The sequence below is a fragment of the Egretta garzetta genome, unplaced genomic scaffold, assembly GCF_000687185.1.
Source record: "Egretta garzetta isolate BGI_Z169 unplaced genomic scaffold, ASM68718v1 scaffold81, whole genome shotgun sequence".
Lineage (NCBI taxonomy): Eukaryota > Metazoa > Chordata > Aves > Pelecaniformes > Ardeidae > Egretta > Egretta garzetta.
This window is the reverse complement of record NW_009258671.1, coordinates 5,812,938-5,834,674: the sequence shown is the minus strand read 5'-3', so window position 1 is coordinate 5,834,674 and position 21,737 is coordinate 5,812,938. Positions and strand designations below refer to the sequence as shown.

The following is a 21,737-nucleotide window of genomic DNA, read 5'->3' as shown; positions in this document are numbered from 1 at the left end:
CTGCTGAGGCCGGGTGCTAAACCTGCCCCCCAGAGCGAGGTGCTGCCCGCAGTCTGGCTGGTGCAAATCCTCATTGTTTTTTAATGTTTTAGTTTCTTTGGGGTGTGTATATATATATATATATATTGTGGTTTCATGTATTCTGGAATTCAGCAGTGTTTGCGTGGACGAAATATGATTTTTATACCAGAAACTTTATGGAAACATCCAGAAGCTGAGTAAGCTTGGTGAGGAGTGTTTGGTCTAAGATTAGTGGTCTGAGTAGCACTAGTAGTCTAAGATTAATTTTCATATGTAGCTTGGGACTTTTAAGTTGTGATGCCCACTCTAACACAAGGATCTGATATTATAGTTGCTTCAAAAGTGCTTCTTTCAGTGATGCTATAGGAGAGGCAAACCCAGTCAATCGATGTGAAACAGGAAAATGCAGCACACTTCACTGCAGAGTTCTCTGGCTTCGTGCTTGGGAAGAACACAAGGGGTGCTGCTATGAGTCTTGCTGGATAAACAGCATTTACATTATAATTTCAAACTTGGTATGGCTGTCAGTGAGAGATCAAAGTACAGGTGCAAACGTTCATTTAAATATTGAAAGATGTACCTAGCAAAGTGAAGAAGTCTGAAAATCTACTTAAAAATCTGATGCTTATGCGTCTTGAAGGTCTGTATAGCCTAATCATAAATTATTTTTTTCCACCCTTATTTTAGGAAATAAGCTTTAAATAGGAAGCAGTTTCTGTAATTTTTTTCTTCAAAGTTTCCTTTAGTTAGAAAAGTGGGGAGTGTAATGCTGTGCATCGTTGTTGCCTTTTCAACAGTATACTTTCACATTTTCTATATCTTTTTCCTCCTGAGAAAAAATAGTTTCTTCTGATTAGAAATCTAGTGTACTAAATATGTGGACTGATAAGAGTTCTAGGGGATATTTGTCTCCAGGTAAATAGATTCTTAAAATGGGAATTTCTGTCGGTTTTCTTAAAAGCTAAACGGTTTTGTAGGAGCTAATGTATGCAATATGTAATGTAAGTACTGTAGAGGTGACCTCTTTAAAACTTGCATATTCTAGTAAGATAATTATGTACTATATAAATTGCACAGTAAACTTGTGATGTATTTTTTTTTTTGCCTTGTCCAATATCTTTCTGGGTTTAATATCTGTTTCTTTTAGGAAGAAAATGAAAATCTTTTCTGAGTCTCATAAAACTGTTTTCGTTGTGGATCACTGCCCGTATATGGCAGAATCCTGCAGACAACATGTTGAATTCGATATGTTAGTAAAGAATCGGACCCAAGGAATTATACCTCTAGCACCCATATCAAAATCACTATGGACCTGTTCAGTAGAATCATCCATGGAGTACTGTAGAATAATGTATGATATTTTCCCTTTCAAGAAACTGGTAAGTTCTTCTAGCCATACTGCGTATGATACTTGATAGTATAAGGGATATTTTCCCATTTTAATGAAGTCTTTTAGTGTCTTTAGCTGTTGATTAGATGAAAAGTCCAAATATAATTTATTATATAAAAATTTCTTTGTGCTGTTGATACACTTTATAGCTATTTAAAATGGTTTGAGTAGTATATGAATCTCATTACATATTTATTTTTGGGACCTTTCATTGTCTTAATGACACTTTGTAACTCAGTGTAAAACACAAGGAGACGTGCTTTAAAGTAACTTACAGCTCAGGAGAACACAATAATAGATCTGTAAGTTTTCAAAAGCTTGAGTGAGGTAATGCTTCAAATTGAATTTTGTTTCTAAACACACTTGGTAGTGCTTCATGAGGTTTTTGGTGTCAACTTTGAAGGAATTCTGGGCTTTGGGAGGAGGTAGGATCTCCCTGAAGCTACCAGTCTGAAAAAATGGGATTGCTTCCTGGCACACAGCTCCTTGTTTAGAAAAATAAATGCCTGGTGGCTTCTGTAACATTGTACCATAAGTTAAGGTACCTAATCCCTGTTTTTTAAGATCTTTTCTCATTATTGAGTAAACCATTGTGCAATGTCCTAATGTTTAGTTACCCTTAAAAAAAAAAAAAAAAAAAAGGAAGTTAAACAACCTTGTGAGAGTGATATTGGTGCAAAGTAGTGATGGTGGAATACTGTCTGCGTCAGAGAGCAGCTGAGGCAGAAGCCAGGCATTAACAAATGCCTCTGGTATAGTTCAGTGATTTGATTTGTGTCAGCCGCACTGCCTTGATGGATTGCCTGTCCTGGTTCTCAGACAACGAATGTTTAAACTAAACTCCAGTTTAGAGCATTTAATATACAGTCAAGTCCCATTATGGGATTATATCGAGTGTATGCTTAATGGATTTGAATCGGTTGGCTAAACTGGAGCTTGTGTGGTGTGAGAAACTGAATTTGAGTTGGAAGGTATGTTTCCATTTAACATGTTAGTCATCTTTAGAACATATTTTGCTATGTGATGTTTATTAAATCTTGCTAGATATTTACCCCTGTGATCTACTGTGGCAGTCTTTGGAGAATGATTTGCAATATTGCAGTATTAGAATCGACTTTATTTTATAGCTATTCTAATTTATATATTACCTAATTATTAAAATACTTTATAATATCCTGCAATACTAATTTGGTGGAGAGATTGATTTAGTGGCTTAAAAATGTAAAGAGTTGGAGTAAGAAGTTGTTAATCATAATGTTACTAAAGGGGCCATTGAGTATAGCAGGAGTGGATGCTTTTTGTAGTTTTGTTGTCTTATTTTTAGTTTGGCTTGTCATGGCCCATATCTCCAGAGTATCAGAAGGAAGGTGTGTGTTTGGATTTGGGGAAGTAGCCATAATAGCTGTTATCTGCATGATTCGCTGTTATTTTACATGTGGTTTTTTGATTCTTTTAGGTAAATTTCATTGTGAGTGATTCTGGGGCTCATGTCTTGAATTCTTGGACTCAGGAAGATCAGAACTTGCAGGAGGTATGCTTTGTAACTGTTCTTTTGTTTTCTAAGTGTAGTTTAACTGCAGAATAAATAGCAGCTTCTTACTATGTTTAATATGAACTAACTTTGTTAATTAAAATGTCGGTGCATCTGGCCTGATATTATTGCATAACAATTTTGAGAAGTAGCCTGTGAGGCTAGACTGTTCTATAGGCAGCTTTACATAATTTAAAAAGTGTGCAGTAGCTTTTGAGTATAGAGTTATATCTTAAAATAAATGTTAAGAAGAAATTACCTATGTATTTCTTCTGTAATTTGGTGGTGGTACTTGAATTTTAGATTTGCTTTTATTTTTACATTTGCATGATAGGCAAATAAACCATGAAAAAATAAGTTGTGAAAATTCTCTTTGCTCTCATTTTGTTTCATATGGAATGGGCTCATCCTCTGAAAAAGTTCACTTTGGGGAGGAACTGAATTTCCAAATTCTCAGAAAATAAAAGCAGATGTCAACTGATAATGTTAGAATTTCTTTCAGGCTTTGGATATAACTTGTTATTACAGCCAGGTATTTTTCTGTAATAAATGAGAATATTATGTTCTCAGGGCTTAGTAACAATTACTAAATGAATTGCAAAGGATAATTTAGGGCCAGAAGGCTGGCAACATATAATGGACTTTAATTGCTCTGTTTGGTTTTCTCCCAACAATATTAATTTGCATGTAAAGTAAGTTACAATGATGAGTTTTCTCTTAACTGATCATTTTAACAAATTGACTGGAAAGTAACTTTCAATAATAATTTCTCTCTTTCTAACTAGTTGATGGCAGCGTTAGCAGCTGTTGGGCCACCTAATCCCCGGGCAGATCCAGAGTGCTGCAGCATACTTCATGGTCTGGTTGCAGCCGTTGAAGCACTCTGCAAAATAACGGAATACCAGCATGAGGCTCGAACCATGCTCATGGAGAATGCAGAGCGGGTTGGAAACAGAGGAAGAATAATCTGTATTACTAATGCAAAAAGGTATGTATGATAATGTGCTTCTACCGTTTAAAAAAAAAGTTATTTATTTTATACACTTTTAGAAGTTTTTCATTGATTGTCATGAATTAGTGCCCTAAGTAACTAGCTTTTTTTCATTCTTTGTTAGATCATTTCTTGCCTTGTTAAAGGTTTAATTTATGGAAGTCTGTTACAGTAACAAACCAAAAATTTCCCACTTGAAATAGGAGAGCATTTAGTGGCATGTTTGACCAGGAGGATTGATTATGCTGTATAAAAAAGATACATATATAAAATTTCTTTCTAGTGACAGTCATGTTCGGATGCTTGAAGATTGTGTTCAGGAAACCATTCATGAGCATAACAAGCTTGCAGCTAATTCGGATCAGTGAGTATACTTCTAACAAATCTGGTTTCTTTTATTCTGCGTGTGCCTGTTATCCTCTATGAAATATGGATGTATTTTTGTCACTTAAAGCTTATTCTAATGAACTGTTTGAATGAATGCCTGTGTGAAATAGAAGGTGCTAAATCATGATATCGTTGACTTAGAGCTGGTGTATAATCATTAGCTTTTCAGTATCATCCTTTCTCCTCATAGGACAGCATTTCTTTAGGGTGTTGCCTTCTTGCTCCAAAATGAGACATGTAACTGTGCCTTGTGTGTAATCAGTAATACATCTGATGCATTTTTTTATAACACTGCATTCATTTTATATTCATCTTGCTTTGACTAAAACAGCTAACTTCTTTGAAACTAATTTATAATTTCTAAATTGTTGTATTGCCTGACACTTCCCTTGAGATGAAGGAATCTCTTGAAATACAGGTTGCATCTCCCCTGAGAAGTAATTTTTCCACCATGTGTTTTGTCTAATTAAACAGTGAGCTGTTTGGCCCGGGGACTGTGTAATTGCCTTGTAAAGCGTACAGTTGGTTGAGATCCTATTCTTGGTTGCTCCTTAGGCACTTAAACAGCAGAAGCAGGTGTCTCCTACATTTACCTGCTGCAGTTTCAGTTTCATGTATGTCTAGAAGATACTGCCCCGGGGAATCAGGTTCTAAGTCCACTGTAAAGACAGAAAAGTGGTCTCATTCCTGTAGGTAGAGATGTGGAACAATGTCTTGATCTCTCCAAATTTCTGGCCACGTTAGGAGATAAGCATGCTATTTGGGTAGCTGTTTTCATGTTCACTGGAATCCCCTTGTTTAATATCTGTGCACACACTCGGAGAACCAGATCCTCTGTAGTGTCAATTTTCAGTTGAATGAAGCTGAACAGATAACACCAGTTAATAATATATTCCATTGATATGTCCAAAAAGAAAGTGTTACAACATCTGAAGAGCTAGAAATGTTATACGTTTTTTTATTCTGATAAATCTTATTTTCAAGCGTGCATTTGAAAATCGTGAATGTAACCTAATTTCTACAGAATGCTTTCAGAAACAGTATGTTGTAATATATCTTTATGATTCTGTGTTCTGGAAATCATATGAATCTTGGGAGAATTGATCTAATTTCTAGGAGACAGTCTGCCACACTGTAGGCTAAACAGAATGTTTTTATTTTTAAGTCTAATGCAGATTCAAAAATGTGAATTGGTCTTAATCCACACTTACCCAGTTGGTGAAGACAGCCTTGTTTCAGATCGCCCTAAAAAAGAGGTAAGGAGCTTAAAATGAGAAAGTTTATTCAAGGATTAGGAGCCATGTCAGACTCAAAACAAACAGTGCAAATTAAGCAATAACATTTTGAGCCTCTGGTCTCTGGTAAGGTGTAGGAAAAAGTACAGGTGGTAATTCTTTGAAAAGTTGACAGCCTGCATATTGCCATCTAAAGTGTGTGCTTTGTTTTCGTGTTTTGTTTTCATGCGTGTATGGCATCCCCCCCCTTTTTTTTAATTACTTAATTACTTTAATTACTTAAATTAAAATACTTGCATTAATAATTCATAACTTTTTTTTTTGTGACGTAAGCCTGTTAATGCCACAGAATGCCAGTCTTGGCTTTGATGGGTTTTTGAGAAGGAAATGCACATTTAGGAGCCTAGTGGGAAACCATCAACTATTTGGTGTGTTGAATAGGTTAGTTGAGTAACTTTCTTGCTATTCAAGCATAAGCTGCTAGCTAGCACAAGCCCTGTTTTCCCAAATACCTGTTACTGAATGATGTGGATACTGTTCAGCACTGCGTGTTCCATGTTATCCAGTCTAACACGTTAGCATTTTTAGTCTTTCGGTTGAACGGTTTTCTCATGAAACAAAAATGAGCTTTTTGTGTATAAATTCTGTTGTTCCAGTGTCAGCAGACAGAATGCCTTTTTGATGAAAAACACTGGAAAGCATATCTGCTTCCAAGTGAAAGGGTAATACATTGTTGGAATGTAGACTATACTTGAAGTTCCCTACAGGTACTTGTAAAGATTATTTTATGAAAAGGTGAAAGTATGCGTATAAGAAATTATTCTATATATTAACATCTCAGTTGTTCAATTACGGAAGCACGTGTGCTCTGTGGACTTGTATGCTTAGTGGTGGTTGTTTGAAACCAAGTACATACAAAGTATTTTGTAATATATTCTGCTCTTCATCAGTCTGCTCTGCTCAGTATTTTAACGTGTTCTCTGTAAGCAAGAGGAAAGACACAAGAATAACTCTTATTCTTCACATGTAAGGCATCTAATCCTGCATATTATTTCATAAATAAAAAGGACTATAATAGCTACCTTCCTGAGATTCTTTTCTACAAAACTTGTAGTTGTGATAAAAAAAAAGGTGTCCTCTTTGGCTAGGGAAAAATCAAATGCATCTTACGGCTTGTATTTGTTTCCCTTGTGTATGTATGATGCACTTACACATAGGTATATAAAAATTACTTTATTCCTGTTACGCAGCAGGTAAAAGAGCAAAATCCTAGGCCCAGAGCTGCTATTAAGAGGATTTCTTCCCCATGTTGTGATACTAACTCGTCCTATTAACAATTAATGACTCAAGTTTTTTAGGATACTTAATTTCTTGACAGTTTATAGCAACTGTAACAACTGGAATAACCTTCAAAATTCTGAATGTGAAATAATTTTTGCTCCTTCTTTCTTAGTTTCCCATGGTGTGGGTTTTTTGGGTGGTAGTTTTTCTGCTTAGTTGAATTCAGCAGTATAAATGTGCTTGTTTTCGAGTTTCAAATGAATAATACCCTTACATGATACTAGAGCCTAATCCATTAATACTATATACTCTATGTCAATTTATTTTAGCTTTCACCTGTTTTAACCAGTGAAGTGCACAGTGTCCGTGCGGGACGGCATCTGGCTACAAAACTGAATGTTTTAGTACAACAGCACTTTGATCTGGCTTCAACCACGATAACGAACATTCCTATGAAGGTAATATTGTGACTATAGCTTTGTGTTAACTAGCTGCATCACTTCTAAATTTGTTTGAAAACTTTTAATGTTTATTTTAATTGAATTTTTACATTGTTTTTCTCTCCATATCATATTTTCTGTTTTGTTTTTTTTTTTTTTTTTTTTTTAGCCCACATTCAATGTCTGTGACCAGGTTAGTAAAAATTAAGAAGGGGGAAAAAAAAAAAGTAAAGAAGGATCACAGAACAAAATGTTGTATTGCTGAATCTCAATTTTTGATGTAGCAATACAAGTGTTATTTCAGTTCTGTTTGTATTATTTCATATGAATACGATCTTATTTACCTCAGATTACTTTGTCTGTGATTCTTTTGTCTTTTTCTAGTTGTGTTTAGATATTCTTGACCCTTGTGCATTATAGTGGCATAGTGAGTCTCTTTTTCCTCTGTTTCATTGTCATGCCCACCCAACATAAAGGTGTTTGTAACTAATAGCTGATTTTTGACTAAAGGTTTTCCAGTAGGTTTTCCAGTTTGAAGATCTAGAAACAGGAGGTCAGGGGATCTATCTAAGTTTAAAAATATATTTAATTTAGTATCTTCTGTTCAAAGATATTTATGTCCCTATCTTTAATATTTTTTTAATTGCTACTGGAAGGGAAATCAGTGCAACTAAGAATTTAAAGTATTATTAAGTTTACAGTAATTTTCTGATCAGGCAGCAAGAGACAACTGAAACAGAAGTGTCAGTATTCAAACAAACAAAAAGGGCAGGGGCAGATAAACTTTCCTGATTTAAAAAATTTGTCAAGTTTTAATACTGTCAATCATTACTTGCATCTTTGAAAACTATCAATATTGTATGGATTTTATAAGTTAAAACATGAAATAAAAATTATTTTCACAGCTTTAATGAAATTTTGACATGGGTCATGGCATAAATGTGACTTAAGTTTGCAAATACCTTGTCTGTAACTTTCTGACCTGTGTGCTGCTGGTATGCCTCTCCCTTCTGCCTTTGTCCTTATAGTAATAGAGTATGTTGGGTTCTCTGTGGTTTTTTCTTTTTGGTGTTGTTTTTTTTTTAACTTGTAATAAATTGCCAAGGTTACTGTTCTGTTTTTGCTAGCTCTCTGTAATTGTTTAAAGATGCAGTATCCTCTTTACAAACATCCATTTTTTTCATTATAAACTTGCATCTGCAAGTGCACTTCTTACGTATCTTAAGCACAAGGAAATTATAAGAACTTCAAAGTGTGGGGTGGTTTTTTTTGTTTGTTTGGATTCTTGAGATTTTTAGTTACGAGAACTAACTGCCAGTCTATTCTGCAGTGACCCTTTGTTGCTGCTCAGTAAGTTGTAACTGCTGGTGGTATTCAATATGTTGTAGGCTTCCTTAACTTCACGAACTTAAACAAAAGTAGTTAAGCCTATTTTTTTACCCGTATTTTACGCTATGCGTCATGTCATGACATCTGTATAAAGAGGAAACCACAGTGTTTCAGAAAAGGAAGAAAGAGGAAAAGCAGGTGGCTGCATCTTTAAACAGGTCAGAGAGCAAACAGTTTCCTCAACATTGCAATCCCATTGTTGTCTGATGCACTTCGGAGACTTTTTTTTCTTCTGGAGTGAAAGGTAAATGCAGAATCATTCATTTATGAAAGCAGTGAGCTTTAGCTAAAATAATTATATTTATTCTTTCTACCTTTCTCTTTTAAAGGAAGAACAACATGCTAACACATCAGCCAACTATGATGTGGAGCTTCTTCATCACAAAGAGGCGCACGTTGACTTTTTGAAGAGTGGTAAGTAGAAATAGTCCTCTAAAAGTGTCTTTTGATCAGCCTGCTGGAAGTAGTCACAAAGAAAGTTTGCAAGCTTCAAACTGATGTAAATTTCAGGCATGATTAGCGTATTTTCAGTTACTCCTTAAAACCCAAGGACTTGATTTGCAATGTTGGCATTGGAATTTTACCAATTACTGGCATATTTTAATATAGTAATAAGGATGTAATAATGAAAAAAATGGTCAAATTAATCAGACAAGGTTTCATATATGTTCAGGATATTTGTGTGAGATTCAAGTGGCATATCAACTTTTAGTGGGATAGAAAAAGTAGATGAGAGACCAGATGTGCAGTGGTTTTACAGAAGTAAGTACCTTTTGTGGGAAATTATTCCTTGCACAATTGAACTTTTAATCTGTCTGTTAAGTAATAATAATTGACACCACTTACATCCCTTTGGGCCTGTTTATGGCAGTAATTGCTTTGGAAAAGACAATAGTTATTTGGCTTTTGAGCTTTCTTGTGTTTGAAATACCTAGTATTCTTTTTGTAAATTTGTAATTATTACCTAGTATTCCTCTGAGATCAATTTTTCATGACTCAACTGAGGTTAAGTAAGCCTTATGCAAAACTATTTTGTTCAGGAAACAGTGCTTAATGTAAAATTTTGTTAATAAGTCAGACTAAAAATTCTGTATTAATAGAATCAAAGGCAAAGCCAAGCAGTGAAGAAACCCTCAGCCTGTGCCAGTATGTTATGCAATACTTAGCACTGAAAAGGCATACAGCTTGAATTCTCATTTAAAGCTTTTAAAAGCTTTGTTTTCTCTTACTGCATTGATTGTAACTTCTGTGATATGATTCAGCACCATTAAAAGCTTAGTCTGATTTACTATGGGTGTAGAATACATGTATTTAGATATAGGCTGCAAATACTTGTTTCTCTGTCTGAAACTGTATTATATAGTATTAAAGCATGTAAGAAAGCTGATCGTGATTTAACTTATTAGAAGTGAAGAGTTTAACAAATGAGTTATGTCAGAATTACTTAACAAAGAGTTGATATTTCTTTTCTGAAGTTTGAAGTCATGGTCTACAAGTAGCCATTTTAAGGAGTTTGTGCATTTTTTTTCTCTTAAGGGGATTACCATTACTTTGAGGAAGAGGATGTAACTCCTCATTATCATTCACAAGTACTGTGCTCCATATTTTAGTGGGGTGTATGATTAAAGATTGAAGAAAAAAATAGGATGCTACAGTAATGAATTCAGACTCAACCTGAACTTGTGTTAACATGTTGAAAGCATAAAACTTTATTCTAAGGGCTCAGAAATATTTTTCTAATACCTATTGGCTCAAGGAATAAGTCTGCTAGTAAAAGCCAAAAGCACACTCTAACTGGAATTCCTCTTCAGATTTTTTCCATCAGAACTTTCAGCAGTAAAAGTCTGTTCTTAGATCCTGTAAATCTTGGTTTATTTTATTTTTAAATAAAACTTTCAGCTGTAATAGCTCTGGTGCTAGGAAAGTAGGAATTCTGTTACTTGATCTTACTTCTGTGAAATGTTGCTAGAGAATTTTTAGATTAAATAAATTTGGCCTTTAGATATTCTGAGAGAAACCTTCTAAAGTTATTCCAGCTATTTTAACTTAACTGAAGAAGTAAACTTTTGCAAGTTACTTGCATGATTAATAAACAAATCAAACAAATCTTTTGTGAGTAAATATCTTTGATATGAAATACAACTTCTTACATGAAAGATTAGCCTAAACCCTAACATACTACATACAATGTTGTATGTTGATGTATGTGTCTCATTCCTCCCAAATATTGCGGATTCAAGCATATTGGGTGACTATGCTATTGTAATTCTGAAACTTCGTGTAAAACTCGGTTAATTCTTTCCTGAGATAATGTGAGTCAAAGATCATGAAGAATCACAAAACGCACTAGTCGAAACGTTGTTTAATGTATTAAGGAGTATTGATAATGTCTGGTTTAAGGCCTTCAGGAGGTTTTTGCCAAACCAGTTATCAGTGAGATGCTGTATGAAAGTGTTTTAATGATAAAATATCTACAGCCAGTAAAACATGTTGAGAGATGTTCAGATTGAATCTGACATAGCAAAGATACTGGGTAAACAGACCAAATACTTATTTCCCCCAGAAGTCCGACTTGTCAAATGTGCCTTTAGATCAGTTTCAGTTTTGACTTTGGGGTATAATGTGTACAAGAAATTATCAACTCTAACATTTGATACAGGTTCTGATTTCTGTGTGGGAAATTAAAAATTGTCTTAAAGTTCTAGGCATTTTGGAAGAAAAAATTACCTGTTATTACCTGTTACAGATAAAACAAAACATACCTATAATTTTCTAATTGTTGAATCAAACCTATGGAGCATACCTTGGAGCTGCAGTATTTTGTTTGCTGAATTAATTTTTAAAATATATGCAATGGCTGCTGATTTTGAAAGGTTATTTTTTCAATTTCCACTGCTAATAACTTCTTTTTTTGCTTAAGTTCGGTATCTAACTTTTAAAAATTAAGTTACATTTTGTATATGCTCATGTTATAAACATTTTGTACCTTAGAAGTTCTAGAGGTTTTGGCTGTAATAAAGAAAATATGGTTGATCATGCACTTCTGGCTTTATATTGCAGGTGATAATCATACAGGTGGCAACAGCAGAGAAGGCACATTTAAAGAAACTGTGACATTAAAATGGTGTACTCCTCGAACAAATAGTGTGGGTAGGTAACACGGTATCTTACAAAACTGATGTTCTAAAATGTGTTGAACACTGTTCTCTCTGTACACTGGTGAGAATCTGAATGAGGAGGTAATTTGCTTCTTGTTAATGCTGGTTTTACCTTTTGGTCTATAAACCTTGCTGCTGACTGCACCCTGCTTTATTCATGGGTCATATGATGCTCTCCTGATCTTGGCTAATCGGTAGTCTGGGTAAGAGGTGAGAGAGGTAGTAATGTTTTTCTTGGCTTTTTTCAATCTCCTCTTAAGTATCATGAATTTTTCCCTTGACTACAAAGTTCAGTAATTATTTGCCCCTCCCACAGGGCCAAATATACCTTGTCAGTTCCAAAGGGATGTTTTTTAAGCATAGCAGCTTTGAGACATTGAATCTTTTCAGGTTTTAATTCTTGTTTCGAGGGTATCAAAGTACTGTATTTGGTGTAATCTTTGAGTGCTAAGTAAGAAGCTTTGTAAGGAAATTAAAAGTATGCAATGATACTATCAGTAGACTAGTCCCTCTGTAGTAACTTCCAAATCTGAGTAAGTGAGAGATCTCTACCCAAATCTGAATAAAGGAGAGAAAGGGAATATTTGGGGTAACATAGGAACCACCTGGCCATTCAGCTCATGCACTATCAGCAAGATATGCTGACTCTTTGAGCCAGCAGGTCAAAAATATAGATAAAACAAAAAAGAGGAGGTTGACTCTGCCGTGAAATAATTCAGGAGATAAAGAACTGGAGGTCCTGCTGGAAAATAGGGCTTGGGAACGTATTGGGTTCTTGGAGTTGAGGGTACTGGAACAATTGCAAGGAGATGATGAAAGGAGCAGACTTTTAGATTGAGAAACAAGCTAGACTTCTAGTTCTGCTGATTGTGGAATAGCCTTTTCCTTTCTTTTATTTTGTGGGGTTTTTTTCCTGTATGTGGAACTACATTCTCAACTTTACTATTTCTTTATTTTTCAGAATTACACTATTGCACTGGAGCATACAGAATTTCACCAGTAGATGTAAATAGCAGACCTTCTTCATGCCTTACTAACTTTCTCCTTAATGGTAAATTTGTGTCCTTAATTAATTATTTAACATTTTAATTGCTAATATTGTGAATAGAGCACTTACAACATTTTGGTTTGTATAGCAGTAAATGTCTATATACTGTAAAAATGTCAGGTTTATTTTAACATGTCTTATAAATAAGAAAGTTAAGTGTACTCAAAGGCAAATGGAATGTGTTTTGAAACTTGAAGATGGGAGGAAAGATGTAAAGAAGGAGCAAGTATTGAATTCTGGTATTTTCTGAATACAACTGTGGAATACTTTTCACTTCGTGCCATTTAGTAGGAAACACTGCTTGCAGTAGGTGATAATGCACTCAATCACAATACTTATGTGCCTATTGCAAAATATTAGCAACTTATGTCATGCCTGATTTTTAGCAGATGCTGGGCAGCCTCAGAAAGATCTTTTAACTGAGTTATGACCAACGAAGTATGTTGGTCAATTGAAGCAGACATACTTATGTGTACTGGGATCAGTCAAAAAGTAGGTTAGATTTAGTTACTCTTTTGCTTATCTGCAAGGTATTGCCCATCTCTGTGAATAATTTTGCTATAAGAGGTTGCCATTTAAATACGTGTTAAAAAGGTAAGTCAAAGCTGTTTCTTCCAAAAAAGTAATATGTAATCTATGGTAATTACGTGTGGGATTTTTACAGTTTGCAAACAAGATTGCATTACAAACACGCTTTTAATGGGATGTTTTCTTCAGTTAAGTCGTTTGAATGTCTAGATAAATGTGCAGTGGTTTTATTAAATAATATATTTTTATGTATTTTTTCTAAACATTCTGCACTGAAAAAGTACTTTGATTAATAAAAATGGTTAGAACCAAAATTAATACCGTATTTCAGATAACTACTCTCTTCTGATCTTCTATCTTTGCTTCTTCATAACAGCCAACTTATTTGGAGAATGCAGCCTTTCATGCTTAGTGTATTTTACTGGAAACAAGACAAAGGCAGTTTTATTTTTCTGTCTGAAAAATACTATCAATTTTAAGCATTAACAAATAATATCAACTGATACTGTTACACTCAAGTAGGTTGTTTTGTTACTTTTTAGAAGTTGCTTTTAATGAGGGAGTTTCTGCAGTAGGGCCAAGTAAGTTTAGTATACAACATAATCTGTAACAGTTAAAAATAGTAAACTGCCCTTATACAATATACTACTTTAATGCCTTACAAATACATATTTTTTCCTAAGAGTAATGTCCTATGGAGAAAGTGATTGGTTGGTCTAGGAGAGAGGCTTTTTGATCTTCCTGTGTGAAATCTGAGAGTGTACGACACTGTTCTGTGTAAAGACATGGAGTAAATACTCAAAGGAGATAGCTGTTTCTTGTTCAGCTAGGTGAAAACACAATTTTAGTGGATTCAGAGTCTTTACTGGCTAGGTACAAACCTGTATTGTGTAGACATATTTTTAATTTCAAATTGCAGCATGCAGTAACTAAGGAAATTGATCTCCTTTCGAACAGGTCGTTCTGTTTTGTTGGAACAGCCACGCAAGTCTGGCTCTAAAGTAATTAGTCACATGCTCAGCAGCCACGGAGGAGAAATTTTTCTGCATGTATTAAGCAGCTCACGATCAATTCTAGAAGATCCCCCATCAATTAGTGAAGGGTGTGGTGGAAGAGTCACTGACTACCGGATTACAGTAAGATTCTTTTTTTTTATTATTTTTTCTTAAGTTGTTGCTTATCTCTGATGGCAAGAGATGTAGTGCAATAGATGTGTAAAGGAAATGTTGGTACTTTTTCTGGAGAGCGGGAGCAGTTTGCATGGTCAAACTGTTTTTCTTTATACTACTGATACCTATTTAGTACAAAGTAGTACATCTGCTTATTGTTATGCCTGCTTCACAGAATCCTTTCTGTGTCAAGGAAGTACTTGCCTCCTTATGCACTATGAGTGTTTAAAGTTTTTTCTGATTCTAGAATAACGTTTTTCTTGGCAAGTTTTTTCTGTGGGCTGGATACGTGTAGGACTATATCCCACTTCTTGTCAGAAGGATAGATTGCATGCGAATGGTTTGTTCAATAAATAGAAAAGATGAAGTTGTCATCTTTGAACCCTGGATATGGAGCAGACAATCAGCTGGCATTAATTTTTGGCTTTTTCCTTTATTTTTTTCAACATAGCTATTGTAAACAGGCAGAAATGGCTTCCAGCAAAACATAATAAAACTCTTGCCATACATGAAGTACCTTGCAGATCCAGAAGGCCTCCATGTCCCAAACATTGCATCAGTTTTTAGCCCATATTTTTATACAACTGGTTTTGTGTTCACTCCGAAGAATGTACATCTGAAAGCTAGAAATGGGGCTCTGGTTGTTAGGGTCAAATTTAGTGGTGGGGATGGTACATGGTTAGTGATAAGCAAGACTATGCTGTTTCACCCGTTCAGTGAAAGTTACTTTGTTAGAGAAATGCCTAATTGTATCTTGTTTGGTTATCATTAGGATTTTGGTGAATTTATGAGGGAAAACCGATTAACTCCTTTTCTAGAGCCCAGATATAAGATCGATGGAAGTTTAGAAATTCCACTGGAACGTGCAAAAGATCAGTTAGAGAAACATACTCGTTACTGGCCTATGATTATTTCTCAGACTACCATCTTCAACATGCAAGCTGTAAGTGACCTGGGGTTTGTAACCTTTTATTCTGTTCTTGACTTAAGTTTCACCTTGCCATCTGATGTAATATTAGCTCTATTTTATGATAATCACTTGCCACAAAATCAGTTTATTTTCAGCTTTATTTTCACTTATGTACTCAGTCTTTCATGTCAATAGATTATTGGAATGCCATCTAAATAGAGTGGATTATTTGAACCTGACAGCTACAGTGCAGCTGGGTAGAGAAAACATGCGTCTGCTTGTACCTGCTCAGAGTTATTACCAAATTGAAGATAAGAGGAGGTGGTTTTGTTGTGTGTTGTTCCATGGTTCCATTGCCTTTTGATTTCTTTCTTCTGCCTGTTTCTCTCCTAAGACATACACAGATTTTCTCATTGTTGACTTTTGTCTTGCAGGTAGTGCCATTAGCCAGTGTGATTGTAAAAGAAGCAATGACTGATGAGGATGTTCTGAACTGTCAAAAAACAATATACAATTTGGTAGACATGGAGAGGAAAAATGATCCACTGCCAATTTCAACAGTTGGTACCAGAGGAAAGGGTCCAAAAAGGTTACATGCATATGTCTCTTTGTTGATGCTGGACTTTTTAACGAAATATTCTACTGACACTGTTTTCATAGTAAATTTTTTAAGTTTGGCCAAAGGTAATACGTAGTAAACTAAATGCTGTATGTATGCAAAACAAATGCTGTGAATTATTAGTCTGCATGGTTTAGGGACTATTACAGTACTGATATTGCTATATGTTAGGAAAAAAATACATCATTTTATTACCCAAGAGTTGCGAGTGTGTTAAAAAATGTGAAAGCAAAGATAGTCATCAAAAAAGGTAAGAGATTTATACAAGCTAGGACAGAAAAAGTAGAATAATGTCAAATTAATAAAAAGGAAAACTTAAGCATATTATAAATGAATGATGCTTTAAAACTGGGTTATATTGGAATAGTCAAATCCTTTTGAAACAGTTATTTAAAAGATGGGCTACTCCTTTAAAACAAGCATAGAATATGCTGATATCTCAGTCATTGTGGTGTGTGCTTTGTATTTCCAAGAACTGGCTGAAAAGAAATTCAGCTACAGAAGATTTGCCCACATGAATGGAAGTTATTTACAGTAGTGTGGTACAATTCTTTCTATTTTTTTTTTTTATCCAGAGAATTAAACAGTAATTAATTTGCATGTCCATACATGAGTGGCCCTCTGTGTATCCTGACATTGCATAGTTAGCAAACATCTGAGAGGATTCAGAAATGCCTTTTGGCAGTGAGATCTTGTGGAAGTTAAGAATTTGATTTCAGTGGGTGGAGTCTATTTCAATTTAAACCTAATGCTGGGTGTTAATTGGAAAATGTTACATGCAGTGTGGTTTCAAGTTGCAAGGATGGAGTAATCCCAGGTGGATAGACCTCCAGTACAAGACAACAGAAAATCTGTTTGGAATTATTTTTTTTTTGATTGGGGTTGCGGAGGGGGGGTTGTTTTGGTTTTGGGTGGGTTTTTTTCTTAAGGTCTGTTCTTTAACCTTAATTTATTCAATGGTTTAATGATCTAGGTAATCCTGTATGTAATACCTTTTTTCTGGCCTTGCTTAGAGATGAACAGTACCGGATTATGTGGAATGAATTGGAGACTCTTGTACGAGCACACATAAACAACTCTGATAAACACCAGCGAGTCTTAGAATGTTTGATGGCTTGCAGAAGCAAACCCCCAGAAGAAGAGGAGCGCAAGAAACGAGGTAGAAAGAGAGAAGACAAAGAAGACAAGTCAGAGAAGTTGGGCAAAGACTATGAATCAGATAAGCCATGGCAAGAATCAGAAAGGTAAATTTTCTAAAGTGAAATAAAACTGTAGCATGATAGTTTTTGTACTGCCCTACTTCAACGGGGAGAGGAACTGCTGTGAAACAGTTGCAGGTTTCAATCTGTTGCGTTAATGCTTGTAACCTTGGCTTACTAGCAGCAAGTGTGGATCCCAAGGTTTTTTGGATCGGTCACCATTACTGAGCTTGGGAAATGGGCATCTTATTACAGTGCCTGCTTATCAGACTTTTCAAATTAACATATTTTTACAAGCAGTATGGTTCTTGTCCAAGTTGTTGACCACTTACCAGAGCTTTACAGCTTGAGGAGTTGCTGCTGTTGGATTTTACTGTAACCACACCACCTACTAGACATTAAACTGCTTTATAGAAATACAAAGCATGACTAAAAACTTGGGACAGGCAGTTATTTTCTCTTGAGCTATAGACAGTGTTCAGGTAGATAAACAATCCAGATTAATTTGGCTCTTCTCTTTAGTTTAACGTCAGGGTTGATTGTATACCTACTGTCTGTAATTCGTGTTGTTACTCTGAACTTGTCTAAAGGGTAAGCATCTGTCAGTCTCCTTTGTTTTTTTTCAAACTGCTATTCTAAAGAGATCAAAAACCCCTTGTGGTAGTAAGCTTGATTTGCATACATTTTGTGCATGCTATGGTCATTTAGCATAGGAGGACCTTTTCACTTATGTTATTGTCACCGTGCTGATGTCCTTTCATGCCTTTCTGTGTATGACCAAATCCATTCCTACAATTGCTTTTACCTTCACATGTGGAACGAAAACGGGGACTGCGATAAAAGCGATTTGGCATAGAATAGGTCTGAATTCACGTAGAACAGATAATAGGAAATTGTGTAGTATTTTTGTATATTCATTATTACTTAGTCTTTCCTTCAAAATGCAGAATGATCAAGTGTCTCAACAACTACAGTACAAATACTGCTAACTAACGTAAGTGAAATTATATTTTAAGATCGTTCCCTTTACTTAAGGCTTTATCCAGAGGATTATTGGGCTAGTCTTCCCTACTGGTTTTCACCCATTCCAAGGTGTCGAAAGAAATTTTCTTAGTGTATCGGTTGCGTATAACTTTGAGGAGTACAGAACGGTACTGGGAATCATATGTGCTGCTCTAGCATATTTTGCTTCACTGTTTTCCTTCCTTCTCAAAAAGGTTAAAAGGTCTTCTGGATCGTGAAAAAGAAGAACTAGCAGAAGCTGAAGTTATCAAAGATTCCCCCGATTCTCCTGAGCCACCCAACAAGAAGCCTCTTATTACAATGGATGAAATGCCCACAGTTGAAAAGGCAAAAGGTAAACCAGAAGAATTGCAACAGATTATTTCTTTTAAAGATACAAGTTGTTGTGTCAGTCTGTATTTTCGAAAGTAATGAGATGAATATTTGTAGTTAAAGCTAAGTCAGTGAGGATAATTTTTATTTAAACACTCAGTGGGAAATTCTTGATAAATATGTTAACCTTGACAGGTCTATGTAAAAAGAGAGATACCAAGACACTGTGTGGGTCTACCGATAGGCACTTGGGTTGACAGGGGGTTGGACAAATTTCTGCTGGTGCTATTTGAGCTACTGTATATCAGAAATGCTATTTAAGGACAGGTATCAGAAGTCATTGTCTCCTGCTGACTAATAAATATAAACATGCCTAAGCAGTATTGTTGCCAGAATGGGTGGTTCTCCCTGACTTCTCTTCCTTGATGTGAGCTGTTATCATCTGTCGTAATGGCCGAGCTAATGTTCAGATTCTGCATTTGAAGCAAAGTCAATCTCATATGAAGCAACTACTCAGCTGTTATCACTCTGCATATGTTGTATTTATTTACTCTGTTTAATATTAGTGGTTTTAATATGTTGTATTATCATAGTCTGTAATTTCTTCTAAGCCTTTATAATGACGTAATGTTTAAGAATTAAGAAATTAAATCACTTAGACTATTTTTACTTGCAATTTTAGGGCCAATGTCCTTGCTGTCTTTATGGAGCAACAGGATTAATACTGCCAACTCTAGAAAACACCAGGAATTTATTGGTCGTTTGAACTCTGTCAACAATAAAGCTGAGCTATATCAACATCTGAAAGAAGAAAATGGGTTTGTATCAGTAAATGCATCACTACAAATATCTTAGCAGTAGTCAATATGCAGGATGGAGGAATACTTCAGTTACAGCATTAAAAAGACTCCTTACTCTTTTGAGGATTAAAATTTATAAATACAATCCTTTTTGTCTCAGTATTGATGGAGAACTACAGTAGTGTTTGCTTTTCAGTTGTGCTGAGCAAGGCTGAATACTGTTAAATGGTCTTCTCTGTGCCTTAGTGATTGCCCTTGCAGCAAAACTCTTCAGGGAGTTAAATGGTAGCTGAGATTTCTTCTGCCAGTCTGTTGCTTGCTTTAGCTTCCAAAGGATTGGCTAATACAAAAATATTGTCAATAACAGAGTGGTTGAATCTTATGCTGTGCTGTGATGAAGTTGATAGGAGTCAAAAAATACTGAAAAACTCTTCAGTGAATAAGATGGCGGTAGTCAATTATCAGTGTAAGAAGGATGAAAATGAAGACCTTGAAACAAACGGCTAAAGCTCAGATTTTAGAAACACATCTGTAGTCACATGAATATGGGGTTTTGTCTTTTGGTGAGGTTGATGATGGATTTTTTTGTGGTTGTTGCTGGAAAGTTTATTTGCAGAAACCTTTCCTTTATGTACTGATTGCTGATTAAAGAAGTATTGAGAGAAGACTGTGTATATTGGGGGCAGGGAAAGACAGGGCAGTTAGTGAAGTAAAAAATATTTATTAAAAAAAATTTAAGTCTGATTTTTTTTTTTTAATCTGTTGATTATATTTCCAATACCAAGCCTTAACAATTGTTTTCTTGCATTTCAGAATGGAAACGACGGAAAATGGAAAAGCAGGCCGGCAGTGATGATTAATTTTGTTTCTTTGGACAAAACTCAGACGAATTGCAAAAATATTTAATGCTGGAATTGATAATAGTACCATTTCAATACAATTGTATAGCTCTGTTCTGGTTTTTACCTTTTTCTATTCTTATTTTTGCTACGAAATATGAAATCTGCATATCACATTAAATGAATAGTGTGCAAATAGGAGCTGTCATGAAGTATTTCACAGTTGTGTTTTTAGGATGAAGAAAACCTGTGCTGCCATGGACTAAATCAAGTAATCAAAAATATTAGTCAGTTTAAAGTCCTTTCCCAGAAGTATTGTTTAATATTTCAAAATCAGTGATGACTGTTTAAAAAAATACCCAAGTAACTGATAATATTGTTAATTTTGGTTCATGAATACTTTGATTTATATGAAACTTCCTCAGGAGTCCAGAATTATGGAAAAGATCACACACTGAGTACCTAGTCACTGAGCTGAGAAAATGCCAGTCCTTGTTTTCAACTGAGGGGTGGGGAGTGAGTGGTTTTACAGATAAAAAATGTTGGTTTAAGGACTTTTAAAAATTGACTAGAAATTATCTTTAGAAAGCAAAGCCTTTCAGGTTGTTGTGCTGGAGTTTAAGTCTTTGTTTGTAAGCAAAAGTAAAATAAAATTTTTGCTAATCATTGAATTATTTTTTTATGAAATATACCTCCTAAGGCCCCAGTGGTCTAAGCTTTTAGGTCTAAGCTTTTTGAATGTCATGGGGAGACTTACTCTGACTATTAATGGCTGCGAAATGACAAACTAGATGACCTGTCTTCAGTTTCTTTGAGTAGAGTGTCTTTTTCTCTTAATGGAGAGTAGAATTCTCAAGAGAAATCTGAAAATTTTCTCACCCAATGTTTGTGATCTAATACCTTGTAAGATTTTTGGGTTGGCTTCCAAATGGGTCAACTTGAGTAGGCTACAGGAAGACAAATAGCTAAGCTCTCCAAGTATATCAGCCTTCCTCTGATCTGCATCTGTTGCCTTATTCTGACCTGTAAAAGCAACTGAAGGTCTCACAGGTTTGGTATGTTACAGTTTAAGTTGATCTAAAACACATCTTTCAGCTTTTCTGAACAAGCTGATTATTCAGCCACTGTGATGTAGATGTGTTTTCAGTAAAATAATTTTAGAACCATTTTTCCAAAGTGATTAAAGAGTACTTGCATGATAGTATTTCTTATATTCTAGAATTTATGTAGTTTCTACAGAAACAGTGTATAATTTTTGGAGATCCTGAAGTCTGAAGACTTTTATTTTCACTACTTAATTGAAAATAGGGTGTCCTGCATCACCCACATCTCTTGATATCTGAAATGTTCTGATGGAGAAAACTACCATGGAATTACTGGAAAACTCCTAAGTTTCTGGGTTTTTAAATGAGATTACTGCATATCAGTCTGGATATTTCTCTTGTTTACTAAAGGAGTTTTAAAGTC

The 21,737-nt window shown here is 35.1% G+C and overlaps 1 protein-coding gene across 2 annotated transcripts; it reads left to right on the top strand.

The window, feature by feature from the left end:
- The first annotated feature begins 1,138 nt into the window (after positions 1-1,138).
- Positions 1,139-20,706, top strand: INTS13 (integrator complex subunit 13). 2 transcript variants are annotated; one of them, XM_009648756.2, is made up of 16 exons: positions 1,140-1,400; positions 2,868-2,942; positions 3,728-3,930; positions 4,217-4,297; positions 5,486-5,576; positions 7,166-7,294; positions 8,995-9,079; positions 11,726-11,815; positions 12,785-12,874; positions 14,357-14,535; positions 15,341-15,511; positions 15,913-16,067; positions 17,111-17,341; positions 18,514-18,653; positions 19,314-19,449; positions 20,245-20,706. In XM_009648756.2, the coding sequence occupies exons 1-16, from the start codon at positions 1,176-1,178 to the stop codon at positions 20,282-20,284; spliced, it is 2,121 nt and encodes a 706-aa protein (XP_009647051.1). In that variant the 5' UTR covers positions 1,140-1,175; the 3' UTR covers positions 20,285-20,706. The 2 variants fall into 2 exon arrangements, with proteins under 2 accessions (XP_035744431.1, XP_009647051.1); XM_035888538.1 differs by lacking the exon at positions 15,341-15,511 and having other exon boundaries at positions 1,139-1,400.
- Positions 20,707-21,737: the final 1,031 nt, after the last annotated feature.

Excerpts from the sequence above, each read along its gene's own strand:
- INTS13 (XM_009648756.2), top strand. The coding sequence starts at position 1,176 with ATGAAAATCTTTTCTGAGTCTCATAAAACTGTTTTCGTTGTGGATCAC. Across the intron at positions 1,401-2,867 it reads TTTTCCCTTTCAAGAAACTG|GTAAATTTCATTGTGAGTGA; the intron begins GTAAGTTCTTCT and ends TGATTCTTTTAG. Across the intron at positions 3,931-4,216 it reads TGTATTACTAATGCAAAAAG|TGACAGTCATGTTCGGATGC; the intron begins GTATGTATGATA and ends ATTTCTTTCTAG.